General features: G+C 67.1%; 1 protein-coding gene across 1 annotated transcript; it reads right to left on the reverse strand.

Annotated features, from left to right (window-relative positions):
- Nucleotides 1-411: 411 nt before the first annotated feature.
- On the reverse strand, nt 412-1555 carry SOX1 (SRY-box transcription factor 1). Its single transcript, XM_040991006.1, has one exon. It carries the CDS (start codon nt 1551-1553, stop codon nt 417-419), a length of 1137 nt encoding a protein of 378 aa, XP_040846940.1. The 5' UTR covers nt 1554-1555; the 3' UTR covers nt 412-416.
- Nucleotides 1556-12203: the final 10648 nt, after the last annotated feature.

The raw sequence follows: 12203 nt of genomic DNA on the forward strand, positions 1-12203 counted from the left end.
AGATGCACAGATACACAAAGTTTTTTTGTTTTACAAAATCCAGGATGGAACGGTGTCGGCCTTCGTGGGCGCGATCTCTGCGGGTATAAATTAACAAAGTAACCCAAAAGAGACTGAATTGCGGCCAAAAGGAGGGGGGGGGGGGAAGAGCGCGCGGCGTAGGCTTGGCCGCGTCCCACGGGTCTCGGGAAGCCTTCGGCGTCCGTTCTGTCCGTCAGTCCCCGGCCCCCGGGGGCGCAGAAAGCGTGCTCTGCAGCCTCCGTGCGTCATAAATACTGTACAAAAAGTCCCAGGAAAACGCGCGAGTTGGATGCACAGGCGCCAGTCCCGCGGGAAGAAAGGAGGGCAGTAGCCGGCTGCCGGGAGGCGCGCAGGGCGCTGTGTCCGCCGGGGCGCCGGGCAGGCCAAGCCGGCCGCTAGATGTGCGTGAGCGGCACCGTGCCGTTGACGCCCGCGCCCGCGCCCTGGTAGTGCTGCGGCAGCGAGTGCAGGCGGCTCTGCGCCGGGTCGCCGCCCTCGCCGGCCGGCAAGTACATGCTGATCATCTCGCGCAGGTCCCCGGGGCACGGCGCCCGCGAGTGCGCCGGCGCTGGCGGGCTGCCGCTGGGCTCCGCCTTGACGAGCGAGCCGAGCGCGCCCAGGGCGCCCGACGACGCGGCCGCCGCCGCCGCAGCCGCCGCCACGGCCGAGTTCTGGTGCGCGCCGCCCGCGGCGGCGGCGGCGGCAGCGGCGGCGGCGGCGCCGTAGGGGAGGCCGCCGTAGCCCGAGGGCGACGGGCTCATGTAGCCCTGCGAGTTGGAGATGGGGCTGTACTGCAGCGCGCCCATGTCGTAGCGGTGCATGGGCTGCGGGTTGTGCGGGTGTGCGTGCGGGTGGTGCGGGTGCGGGTGCGCGGGGTGCGCGTGCGGGTGCGCGCTGCCCGCGCCCGGGTGCTGCCCGTAGGCCAGCTGCGCCTCTTGCATCATGGCCGCGGCCGCCGCCGCCGCCGCCACCGAGCCCGGGTAGGCACCGTTGGCCCAGCCGTTGACGTGCGCGTAGCCGCCGCCCGCCGCACCGCCCGGGCTCTCGAGGCGCTGGCCTGCGCCCACGGCCATGGCCGCCGCGCCCACGCCGCCGCCGCCCGCGCCGGCCGCCAGCAGCCCGCCGGCCAGCGAGTACTTGTCCTTCTTGAGCAGAGTCTTGGTCTTGCGGCGCGGCCGGTACTTGTAATCCGGGTGCTCCTTCATGTGCAGCGCGCGCAGCCGCTTGGCCTCGTCGATGAAGGGCCGCTTCTCGGCCTCGGACATGACCTTCCACTCGGCGCCCAGGCGCTTGCTGATCTCCGAGTTGTGCATCTTGGGGTTCTCCTGGGCCATCTTGCGCCGCTGTCCACGGGACCACACCATGAAGGCGTTCATGGGCCGCTTGACCCGGTCCTGGTTGGCCTTGGCGCCCCCGCCGCCGCCCCCGCCTCCTCCGCTGCCGCCGCCCGCCCCGGCCGGGCCCGAGAGGTTCGTGGGCGCCTGGCCGCCGCCGGGCGAGTGCAGGTCCGTCTCCATCATCATGCTGTACATCGGGGCGGTCCGCGGGCGCGCCGAGCGCACCGGGCCTGGGGCACCGCAGGGGGTGCCGGGCGGAGAGAAGAACGGGGAGGGGAAGGCGGCCGCTGGAGAGAAGCTGGAACTCGCACGCTGCACCGGTCCGGCCAGCAGGTGGAAAGTTTCTCCCGGGCCACGAGGCGCTCGCCCGCGATCCCCGTAGCCGCCGTCGCCCGAACGCCCTCGGGCCCAGCGGCGCGAACAGGTGCAGCGGCCAAGTTGCCACTCCACTTTCCGGGCCCGACCCGCCGCCTGCTTCTCCTCGCCCGCCGCCGCGCGCCGCCTGCCTCCGGGGCTCGGTCCTCGGCGGCCTCCAACTCCGGGGCCGCAACTTCTAGCTGGGCGGCTCGCCGCGTGCGCTGGGCATGTGCGGGTCCCAGGTGCCCGGGGCGCGGGGAGGGGGCGGGGAGGCAGGCGCGGCCGGGGGGGAGGGTGGAGCCGAGGGGGGAGGGCCCCGAGGGCGCGCTGACGGCACAGCCCCGCAGGGGGGCCGGGGGCCGCGCGAGCGCGCGGAGGGCGCCGAGATGCCGGGGCCGCCGACCCGGGACCCGCCGCCCGCTGCCTGCCCGCGCCGGTGCGCTCGGAGCGGAGGCGCACGCGGGGCCGGCGGCGCGCGGGGCCCAGCAGCCATACGCCGGGCCCGGGCCGCCGTTAAATGAGCGCGCCGCGGCCAATGGGAGCCGGCGGCGGTGATTTGCATGGCGCGCTGGCGAGTGACGTGCGCGGGGAGTAGAGGCACCGGGCGGGCGGGCGCGGGCGGCGGAGCGGGGCGGAGGGGAGGAAGGAGGGGGCCGGGCAGGAAGGAGGGGGGCGGGCGGCCCGGGAGGGGGTCAGCGCGGCTCGGCCGAGTGTGGGTGCTCGCCCTCCTCGCCTCTCCCCGCCCGCGCGCTGCGGGGCTGCACAGCCGAGGGGCGCGGGAATCCGCGCTGCGGGGTGGGCGCGGGAGACGGCCCCGGGGCCGCGCAGCCGAGACCTGCTCCTCCTCCCGCTCCGACTCGGCGGCGGCGGGGAGAGGGGCGCTCCAGCCGGCGCCCTTCGCTCTGTCCCCAGGGCCGCCTCTCCGCCCTGGCTCCGCTCGGCGCCCCCGGCCTCCGCCCACCGGCTCCCCGCGCCCGCGCCGGCCGAGGCCTGGGAAAGTTTGTGGAGCCGGCGGAGAACGCTGCCGGCCGGCGCTCGGCCGCTCCCCTGGGCCCCCGGAGCCGCCACGGCCCGCGGCATGAACCCGAGAGTGAGGCCTGGCACTCGCACGCGGTGCCCAGGCCAAGCCTTCCGCGCTGCCGGGGACCTCGGGACGCCCCCCACGCCTTAAGGCGCGTGTGGCCGTTTCCATGGAGACACAGTGCAGGGAGCTGGGGGGCGAGGTCCTCCCCCGCCCGAGGTAGCCAGGCGCGGTCTCGGGGAGGCTGCGTGGCCGACCCCTCCCCTTCGCCAGAGCAACACTCGTGGGATGCTGCTGCTGCTGCTGCTGCTTGCCAGGACCGCTCCTGTTTTTGTTGCATAGAGGAACTGAGGTGGCGGGCTTGCTGGCCGCTGTCCCCTGCCTTCGGTGAGGACCGTGGTGACTGCGGGATCATTTTTGCTTTCCTGCTGAGCCGCTGTGGGCTGTGGTAGGCAGTGCCGCTGCGCCCTGGGCCCTCCCTGAGAACACACAGGGCACCCCTAAATGCTGAGGTTACCACCTCCCCGTCCAGGCACCTGCTTAGTCTGCCGATCGAGTTGGTTAAGTCTGATTTGTTTCGGGCGCTGCCTGCAAATATCAGTTACATTGTGGAGGATCATAAAGGGGGGATATTGGGGAAGGGGGAATGGGAATATTGTCTAAGCATCTATAGGCCCACCCCCTCACCCTCGGGTAATTTAGGAGGCCAGGGGTGTGCGGCCAGACCCCGAGTGTGGGGGCAAAGGCAGCAGGCCTGAAATAAGCGAAATGGCCCTACAAATTATAAACTATATTATCCACTCAGCGCCTGAAAGATTTCTTCCCTCTGCTTTTCAATTTAGATTTTAAACTAAATAGGCTAAGACCCCCTGAAAATGCTTTGTAAGAACCAAGCCCTGGCACATTCACTTTCCATATCAATGGAGCCATTTATTTTATAAACACCCCGTCCCTGGCCGTGCTTCACGGGAAATGCTTCAGGCTCTGAGAGGACTCTGGGAGCCGCCTCCAGAATGGGTCCTGCTATATTGTTTCCAAAGTACAGGGTTGCCCTGGCCTCCCAGAGCACCCAGGCAGGGGCCTGGCCCGGGAGGGAGGGCAGGCAGATACTCCAGGCCCCCTCCTGGTTGCGGGGTCTCCACCCTGCTCTTGAGTGGGACTGTTGCCCTGTGAGTGGCAGCTGCAGCCCTTGCCAGTTAGGAGAGGGGCAGAGCGCCTAGCGCCAGGCCTGGCTGCGTCTCCTGCCGCCTCTTCCCAACCCCCTACCCCCGCAGTCTTTCCCCGAATGCCCTCAGAACCCACAGCCGCCTGGCGGGCAGGGACCCTCCCCGTGGGAGCCCAGCGCCTTTCCTTCCGAAGGGCATTGGGAGGCTCTGCCGGCAGGCGGGAGATGTTCCCCAGTCAATGGGGGAAGCGGGCAGTGCGCCCTGGGAAGCTCCCTGCTCCTCCGCCTGGAAGGCCAGCGAGGAGGTGCTTCCGCCTCTGCTGGGCAACCTGATCCCCATCAGACCCTAGCCGTCCTTGCAGGTTGCACATGCATGTTGCATGTGACATGTATGACGTATGCACTCATGACCTGTGCGAATGCATGGCTGTGCATATGCATCTGACACATGCAAATGTGTGCACCTGCACCTGTATGAGATATGCATGGCTTGTGGTAGCACACACGTATTACCCATGTGGTGTGGCCATGCACACGTGTAACATGTGGTGTGTGTCAGCAGCTCAAACAAGAACCCTGGCCTTCACCTGCTTGTAGGGAGTGGGGTTCCAGCCTGGCCTTGCCTCCCCTCCCCTCTCCTCCCCTCCCTTCCCCTCCCCTCCCCTCCCCTCCCCTCCCCTCCCGCGTGCTGCTCTCACGTTGGGAGCCCTGCTGCCTCGTCCCTGGCCACCAACAACCAAGGCCCAAAAGCCGTGGGGCACTAATGGCCCCCTGTTCCAGGCAGAGAGGTGCCTACAGGTTGGGGGTTCAGGCACCTTGTCTCAGTGGTACTCTGGGGGGGGGGCGCAAGCTCTAAGGTCCCCCCAGAAGGCTGTGGCCACAGTTCAAGGGCAGCAAATCAAGACAGAGAGGCGTCCGGCAGGGTGAGGAAAGGACACAGCTTCAGGGGGCAAAGGCCCTCGAGGTCACTTCCTCCCACGGGAGGCACAGGTGGTGGGTGAGGCACAGAGAGAGGGGGCCAGGCCTGGGCTGGCGGGAACCGCTGGGGTGGAGCGGGGAGCACCCCGTGTGCGCCCCGTGTGGCTGGGCCTGAGCCCTGTGGTGCGTCTGCGTCCGCCGCAGGTCGCGATCGCCGTCTGCTGGCCTGAGCTTGGTCTCGCCAAGGCACGGGTCTTGGTGGAGGGCTTGGCGCCGCTCCTAGGGGCTCCCGTCCCTCCCCTGTCAGCCAGAGCGCGGGCCTGGGCTGGAGTTGGCTGGGACCCCCGTGGGTCTCCTGCAGCCGGGAGCCACGGGGGCGCGGGCGGCTCAGTGCGTGCATGCACATGCGTGTGAGAGGGCTGGCGGGGACAGTGCGGGATTGACGAGCCCGGTGTGGCCGGTGAGGCTCCTGCGTTTCCCCTGCTTGCACTTGGCGTTGCAGGCCTAGCCAGGCAAGAAATGCGCGTGCGCTCCGGGTGCCTGCACGACCCTGGGCAGATGTCCCTGCCCGTGAACGCCGCGCAGGCCTCCCGGTGCGGGGGAGCTGGGGAGAGCGGGCCGCTGCCGCAGAGCCAGCCGTTCCGGGTGCATGCGTGCGTGGCTGCACGCGTGCGGGGAGTCTCCCCAGCGCTCCGGGTGGAACGCGTTTGGAGCACGTCGAGGCTTTGGAGCAGGGCGCGCCCTGTGAGCGGTACTCACACATACAATTTAGATTTCACAGCTGACCTGTTCTGAAAACCTCAATCAGCTTCTAATTGAAGGGAAAACAAAATATTGCTTCGCCACAGCGGAGCTAACGATTTAATCATTATATCAGACATTATAGCTTTTAATTAGGCTAATGCTGATACTGTATGGAAAGAGATAATCCAACACAGTTCTTGATGAATTCTGTAATTGGGTTAACGGCGGCGGAGCAGTCGGCGAAGCGAGCGAGCGAGCCAGCAGCCAGGCTGTGCCTACAAGTGCCCCTCTTTATGAATGGAGACAAGGCGAGGGCAGGAGGCCGCCGGGGCCCTGGGGTGCCTCGGTCTCCGCTCCGCTTGCCAGGGAGACTCTTAACCCCGATCTCCCTGCCCACACCGGACAGGGCAGAGTGCCCTCCGAAGGGGTGCGTCCGACAGGGCTTCCCCCACGCCACGCCTAGCCAGCTGCGGGTCGGCACACCCCCACCCTCCCGCCGGGGCGCTCTGAGCTGGACTTCAGTGGCCTGGCCTAGCCACCTTCGCTCTGGGGCCCGCACACCCAGAAAACTCTGTGGCGGCAGGGCGCCACCCGGCTTCAGCCCGCAGGGGCCTGCGAGAGAGCCTCGCCCGCCGCCAGCCAGTTGCGAGGGACCCTGTCCTCGCTCCCTGGGCAGAGATGGCTTCGGGTCTGTGCTCCCGGCGAGTCCCCAGCGTGCTGGTGGAGCCTCTGGCCCCCTTCTCCAGGATCGCCTAGGGCCATGGCGGCAGGTGTCAGCCGGGGAGGACCGGATGCCAGCGCCCTTGCTCTTGTGCTGGGCCCCGCGTCTTCCACGACTGGGATCCCAGTGTTTTACGAGCGTGTGGTCTCTGAATACTTTATGTTTCTGCACACACCCGCCCCTTCCTTTTTCTCTCTTTTTTCTGCTTACTCTTGGCTGAACGACGTCAGCGCAGCATTTTTCCCTGAAGATAAATATACTGCATTGTGATTCCACCTTGTCTTACTCTGTCAGTAATTACGGCAACATTAAGTGGGTCACCGTGAAAGTTACGTTTAGGAAGACCCGGCAATTAACAGTTTGAATACACCTTTTTACTTTGTACACAAGTTGTAATTTCCTAATGCAAGCTGGGGGTTTGTTGTTGGTTGTTGCTACTGAAGAGGCAGTAACAGGATCCGGGCGCCTCAGCCGGGCAGGGGGCGCCTGCTTTGCCCTAAGATGGCGCAAGGAGCCAGCCTTGCAGGAACTCTTGTGGATGGCGCGGTGGCTTTGTCCTCCACTGCTCCGACGCGCTGGGCGGGGCCTGCTCTCCAAGAGCGCCCCCCAGCAGCAGGGGGGGCTGGCTTCCTTCCACAGCGGCCGCCCCCCTCCTGAACCCCAGAGAAGAAAGGCACAGCTCCCTTCCCGCAGTGGGACTGGTGGCCCCTTTCTACACAAGAAAGAGAAGTCAGAGGCGCAGCTGCCTGCGGGCCACCCTTGTCCCACAGGAGACCGCCCACCCCGGGGTTTCAGTAGGGCAGGGCAGCCCTGGTTACCGCCCAAGCGGTCAGCCAACCACCTCTGGTCCCTTAATGCGCTGCTCGCTGAGATTAAAATTTCACCAGGCCACCTCTCCAAGCCCTGGCGGGTTCCTGACTCTGGGTCTGGGCTGTGGCACAAGCAGGCAGGGAGGACTGGTGGCCTCACGCGGTGCCAATCCCTCCTGCCCGGCCTAAGCCTCTGGCGGGTCGGACTCTTCTGCAGTCAGGCGAATGCGGATACCATTCGTGTCGGCAGCCTTGGCAGGACCACGGGACCAAGCGGCTCAGCCAGAACAGGAGCCTCCTACCAGACCGGGGCTTTGGCCCGATTCTAACCTTAACCCAGGGCCAGGAAGACGCAGGTGGACCCGGGTGGACTTCCTGCCAATGTGCATCACTGGAGGCCGCATCTCTGCTTGTCCTGCCCCCAGGGCCTCAGCTTTTTCCTCGACTTAACGCGGTGGCGGCTCAAAACGCCCAGGGTTGCCGGCGGACTTCTACGCTCCCTGGAGCTCCAGACCCAGCCTGGCCAGACGTGGGGATCCATGGTCCGCCCCCGTGGTGACAGAGGCTGTGCGGGAGGGCAGCAGGCGCCCTGGAAGGGTGTCGCCCCCATTCCCCCATCCATGCTCAGTGGTCGGCTACACCACCTTCCATGCGCCCCGTCCCCGCCCCGCACCCCTTCTCAAAGCGGTGATACTCGACCCCAGCTCCAGGCGACTTGGAACCTGGGAGCGCCTCCCACGCGGGTCCATGCTCCAGCGGAGGGGCCGCTAGGCCCGCATCGCCCCAGCCGGGAGAGGCTCCGCGGTAGGAAACCCGGCGGAGCCAAATGAGGCCAGAGAGGGCAGAATACGCTCTCCACTCCGTCGGCTTCACCTCTCCTCCGCGCCCACCCGACAGCGCGGGAGGCGGCGGCTTGCAGCGGCTGGCCTGGCCCGCAGCGAGCAGGGGCGGCGGAGCCGGACTCTTCAACCCCCCTGAGTGCCTCCCGAGCGCCACCGGCGGCTCCCCCATCCCCGGCCTCTCACAAAAGGCGCTCCCCAGCATGTGCCTCTCCGCTCTCCCGGGGATGCCTCAAAGGGGGGCTTGTAATTGGTTAACTGACCTGAGGTCGCTAGCGGCTCCAAATACACGTTTCCTGCCGCGGGAGGCGGGCTAGCCAGTCCCTGCCCCGCTCTGCCCATCCCGACTCGACCCAGCCAGCCCAAATCCACTTAACCTCATAGACTTGGTGACTTGCTCTCCGCGGGGGTCCGCTGCGAGCCTAACGCCGCCGAGCGGCCGGCTACCCGGGCGGGCGGGCTGGGGCGGCTCCTGCCTGGTGCACCCAGCACGGGCGCCCCGCGGTGACGCTGCGGGAAGCTGACTGGGAGCACGTTCGTTGGAGCAGGCAGGGTGCGCGAGGCGGTCGGGCGCCCCACTTGGGGCAGAGGGGGCTCCGGTCCCTCTAGGCCCCACCTTGTGGAGCCGTCCCTGCCCAGAGGACAGAGGCGTCCGTCGAGCCTGCAGGCTCCCCTGGCCTGGGACCGGGTCCCAAGGCGTTCCCGGACATCGGGGACTCTCAACTTACTGAGTTTTTCGTTCTCATGGGAAAATTAGCACAGTCCAGCAAGACAGTCAAAGTTACACTGATTCTTCGCCCAGGACATCCCTGACCGAGTGGCACACGCCACAACCTGTTCATTTATAGAACGCGATCCTGCGCGCCACCTTCGTCCCAGGCTCTGCGGGCTGCGCTCCACCGGGAGCCGGGAGCAGCCGGGGCCTGGGTCTGGGCGCGGGCCGGCTGGGGGCGCGCGGGCCCCAGCGACCAGGAGGGCAGCCGCCACGGACGCGAAATTTTCCCACCCGTCGCCCTCCCGGCCACTAGATTGCCCTCCCTTCCCCATACTCCCGGAAGGCGACCCAGAGACTATGTGTCCGGCTCCACAGGGCGGCAACCAATCTCCAAAGCGTAGGACGGATTCAGGGGGGCGAAGGCACGAGAAAGGGGCAGGTGCGACCGCACGGGAGTCGGGTGGCGCATAGAGACCACTTCCCGCCCCCTCCCCCGTGAGCCACCCAGGTTGGAAAGCTGCGGGGACACCCCGCACAGCGCTCGGTGCAGGCAGCGTGCCCCCTCCCCCAAGGTGTTCTCGCCGCGGCGCCCCCCCAGGTTTGGCGGGCTGAAACCCCCCGCGCAAGTTGGAGACCCACTTACGTGACTTCCTTCCGCAGCTCCGGGGTGTCCCCAGAGCGGGTTCCGCGCCGCGGTGCTGCCAACGCTGGCGCCCGACCCCTCCTGCCTCGGGGAGCCGGCGGCCCCGCCGGTCCGCTTGCCCAGCACGGCTGCTGCCCTCCGCGCGGGGCGGCGACGACGGCGGCCCGGCCCAGTTCCCGGCGGCGCCGGTCCCCGCAGCGCGCCCCGCGCACGCACTCACGCGCACACTCGCCCGCACGCGCTCCTCCGTCCTCGCCTCGCGCGCACACTCCCCGACGCACACACACACACTCACTGCCGGCGGGAGAGGCAAGAAAATGAAATTTATTATTGATAGAGAAGACTTTGGAGACAATTTCAAGTTATTGTTTCGCCCTGAAACAAGGGGGGGACCCCTCGGCATAATGAAGCGCCTTTTGTGCGGCGCGAACAATGCCCAACAAGTCCCCTAATAGAGAGCCACTTTTTTGTTCCTCTTCGACAGTGAATAGAATGGAGCAGTTGGTTCGCGGGCAGCTGGGACGCGGTGCGAGCGCGGAGGTGGAGCCGCGTCTTCGGGGCTCGCAGCTCCCCCTCTCCCCGCCCCTCGGGACCGGCTCCCGTCCCCGCTCCCTCGGCTCCCGCCTTCCGCAGCCGCTGGTCCCCGCCCGCTCCGGCTCCCACCCCCTGCCCCCAGGACCTGGGACCCCAACTGGACTGAGCCGACCCCAGCGCCTGCCCCCTGAGGGCCGCGGAAGTCCCCCCACCCCCGCGAAACAGTTGTCACATCTGTCATCACACAGTGGGAGCCGCTGCGCCTCCCACGGCCTGGCCTCCCGACACCCTGCCTGGGCGCGCCTCCCGGTCCCCGGAGTCCTGTCCCACGCGAACTGCGTCCTTTCCGGGGCCTGAACCCGCCTCCCCTCTCCACGCCCGCTCAGGCCTGGGGCTGGGCTCCCTCCGCTGGGGAGCGGCCCGCGCTTTTGTGCGCCGCCCGGGGAGTTGCTGTGGAGGCGGGCGCCGCGCCAGGCCTCTCCCGGTGCCGTCGCCGTGTTTTCCTGCGGCTCCGGGACGGCCCCGCCGCGCCCCTCTCACGCGCCCTCAGCCGCTGTGTCTGAGGCTCAGGGTCGTGGGCACGGCGCTCTGCAGGTAGGAAGTGGGCCTGCCTTCCCTGCGGGGCTGCGCGGGGCCGGGCGCTGCGGCTCCCTCGGCCGGGCTCGGGCCACCCTCCAAGGCGCCAGGCTCGGCGGAAATGTCCCCAAGATAAGCCAGGGACTGTTAAACCTGCTGAGGACCTGGGATCCCCTCCCACCTGGAGGAGAAGCATTTTTTTTTAATCTTCACCCAGAAAATAAATTAATTAAGATAATAAAGTGAGGCGCACCGAGAGCACAGGGGACGCTCCAGCGGCCTCGCCCATCCTCCCCGCGGGCGCCCCGGGTCTGGCGACCTGCGCAGCCCGGCCGTTCCCCGTCGCCTGCAGTTGCGGCATTCCTGGTTTCCCCTCAATGAATCCTAACGTGGAGGCGCACAGAGCCACGGGCGAGTTATTTCTTAATCGGACCGAGCGCGTTAGGAGTGCGGCCGCCGAGCCGCTGGCTGGAACTCGCCCAGCACACTCGGAGGTGGCTGGGAGCTCGCCTCCTGAGCCAGGTGTGCGCTCCTGGCGCGGACTTTACCCTGAGACCAGTTCTGGAATCTGGGATCGCGGAGCTCTGGGGCATACGGCTCAGACCTGGCGCCACCAGGAAAGGCCAGTTTGACCCATGGAAATTAAAAACAAACAAACAAATAAACTGGTTTGGTGCAGGGATTTCGGTGGAGAAAGAAACGTGGGAATTGGACCGGCGCCAGCAGGCACCCCGAGGCCTTATCCTTTTATACGGAGAATGGAAACGTTTTGGAACCCACATTTAAAACCCGACTCGCATTTTGCATGTTCAATCGCTGAGAGATTGGGTACAACGCCGCGCGCCGCTTCCCAACCTGCAAATATTTGAGTGGTTTTTGTGAACGGAGCAGCTGCCAGTCAGCTGGCTTTGACAGGCTGCCACGATTCTGTCACTTAATGGCGGGTGTTAGGCTAAGTGCGAAACACTCTGGCAAACAGATGTCAAACCCGAATCAATGGGGGCGCTGGAGTGGAGCTTGAACCCACGAGCGCGAGGGTCTAGCGCGGGAGAGGCCGGCTCGCCTGAGAGCGGCCTGACCCTGTGCGCCGCTGGACCCAAGGCTCTGGGTGCGGAAGGCCTGCGGGGAGGGCAGAGGCCGACGGTGCCCCCCTGCCCGCCCCTCCTCCTCCCTGCAGGCGACTCGGCAGCTGCCCAGCGCTTCCTCCCCATGGGGTGCGCGTTGCCAAGGCCTCCCGGGAAGGCAGAAATGAAGGGCAACGACCAGAGCAGAGTCGCGGGCACGGCCGGCTGCCCAGTCGGGCCACACCAGACCAAGCAGGCCCAGGGCCCAGGTCAGGGTAAGCGCGCACCAGGGCAGCGTCCAGCGGGCACCCAAGAAAGGTGCATTTTTGTTCGGGAGCCCTGAGGCAGGTTTCATTCGCCTCCCCAAGGCGCCCGCAGGCTCCCCCCGCCCCTCCCTCGCCCGGCCTACAGTGCTGTGCACAGAAGCCTCTTCTTGCTGCAGCTCCTTGGCGCTGGGGGCCTTTGTGTGTCGGTTGGGCTCTTGGGCGTGGTTGGGGGGGGTGCTCCGAGAGGGCTGGGGGCCTGGAGGGCAGGGAGTCCGCGGGTTGCTGGGCCTGTCTTGAGCCTTGAACCCTTGCCTGGACCCTCATCCTTGGAGACTCCCAGGGCAAACGTGCCCTGCGCAGACCTGCATCCTGGAGTGGTGGCTGAGATGCCTGCCGGGGTCTGGCTGGTGCCGCCTGCTCCGGGCCCTCCTGCTTGGACCTGCTGCTCCGGGCCTCCTGAGCCTCCCCCTCTG

The sequence above is a fragment of the Ochotona curzoniae genome, unplaced genomic scaffold, assembly GCF_017591425.1.
Source record: "Ochotona curzoniae isolate NIBS_2020 unplaced genomic scaffold, NIBS_Ocur_1.0 contig_64, whole genome shotgun sequence".
Taxonomy (NCBI): domain Eukaryota; kingdom Metazoa; phylum Chordata; class Mammalia; order Lagomorpha; family Ochotonidae; genus Ochotona; species Ochotona curzoniae.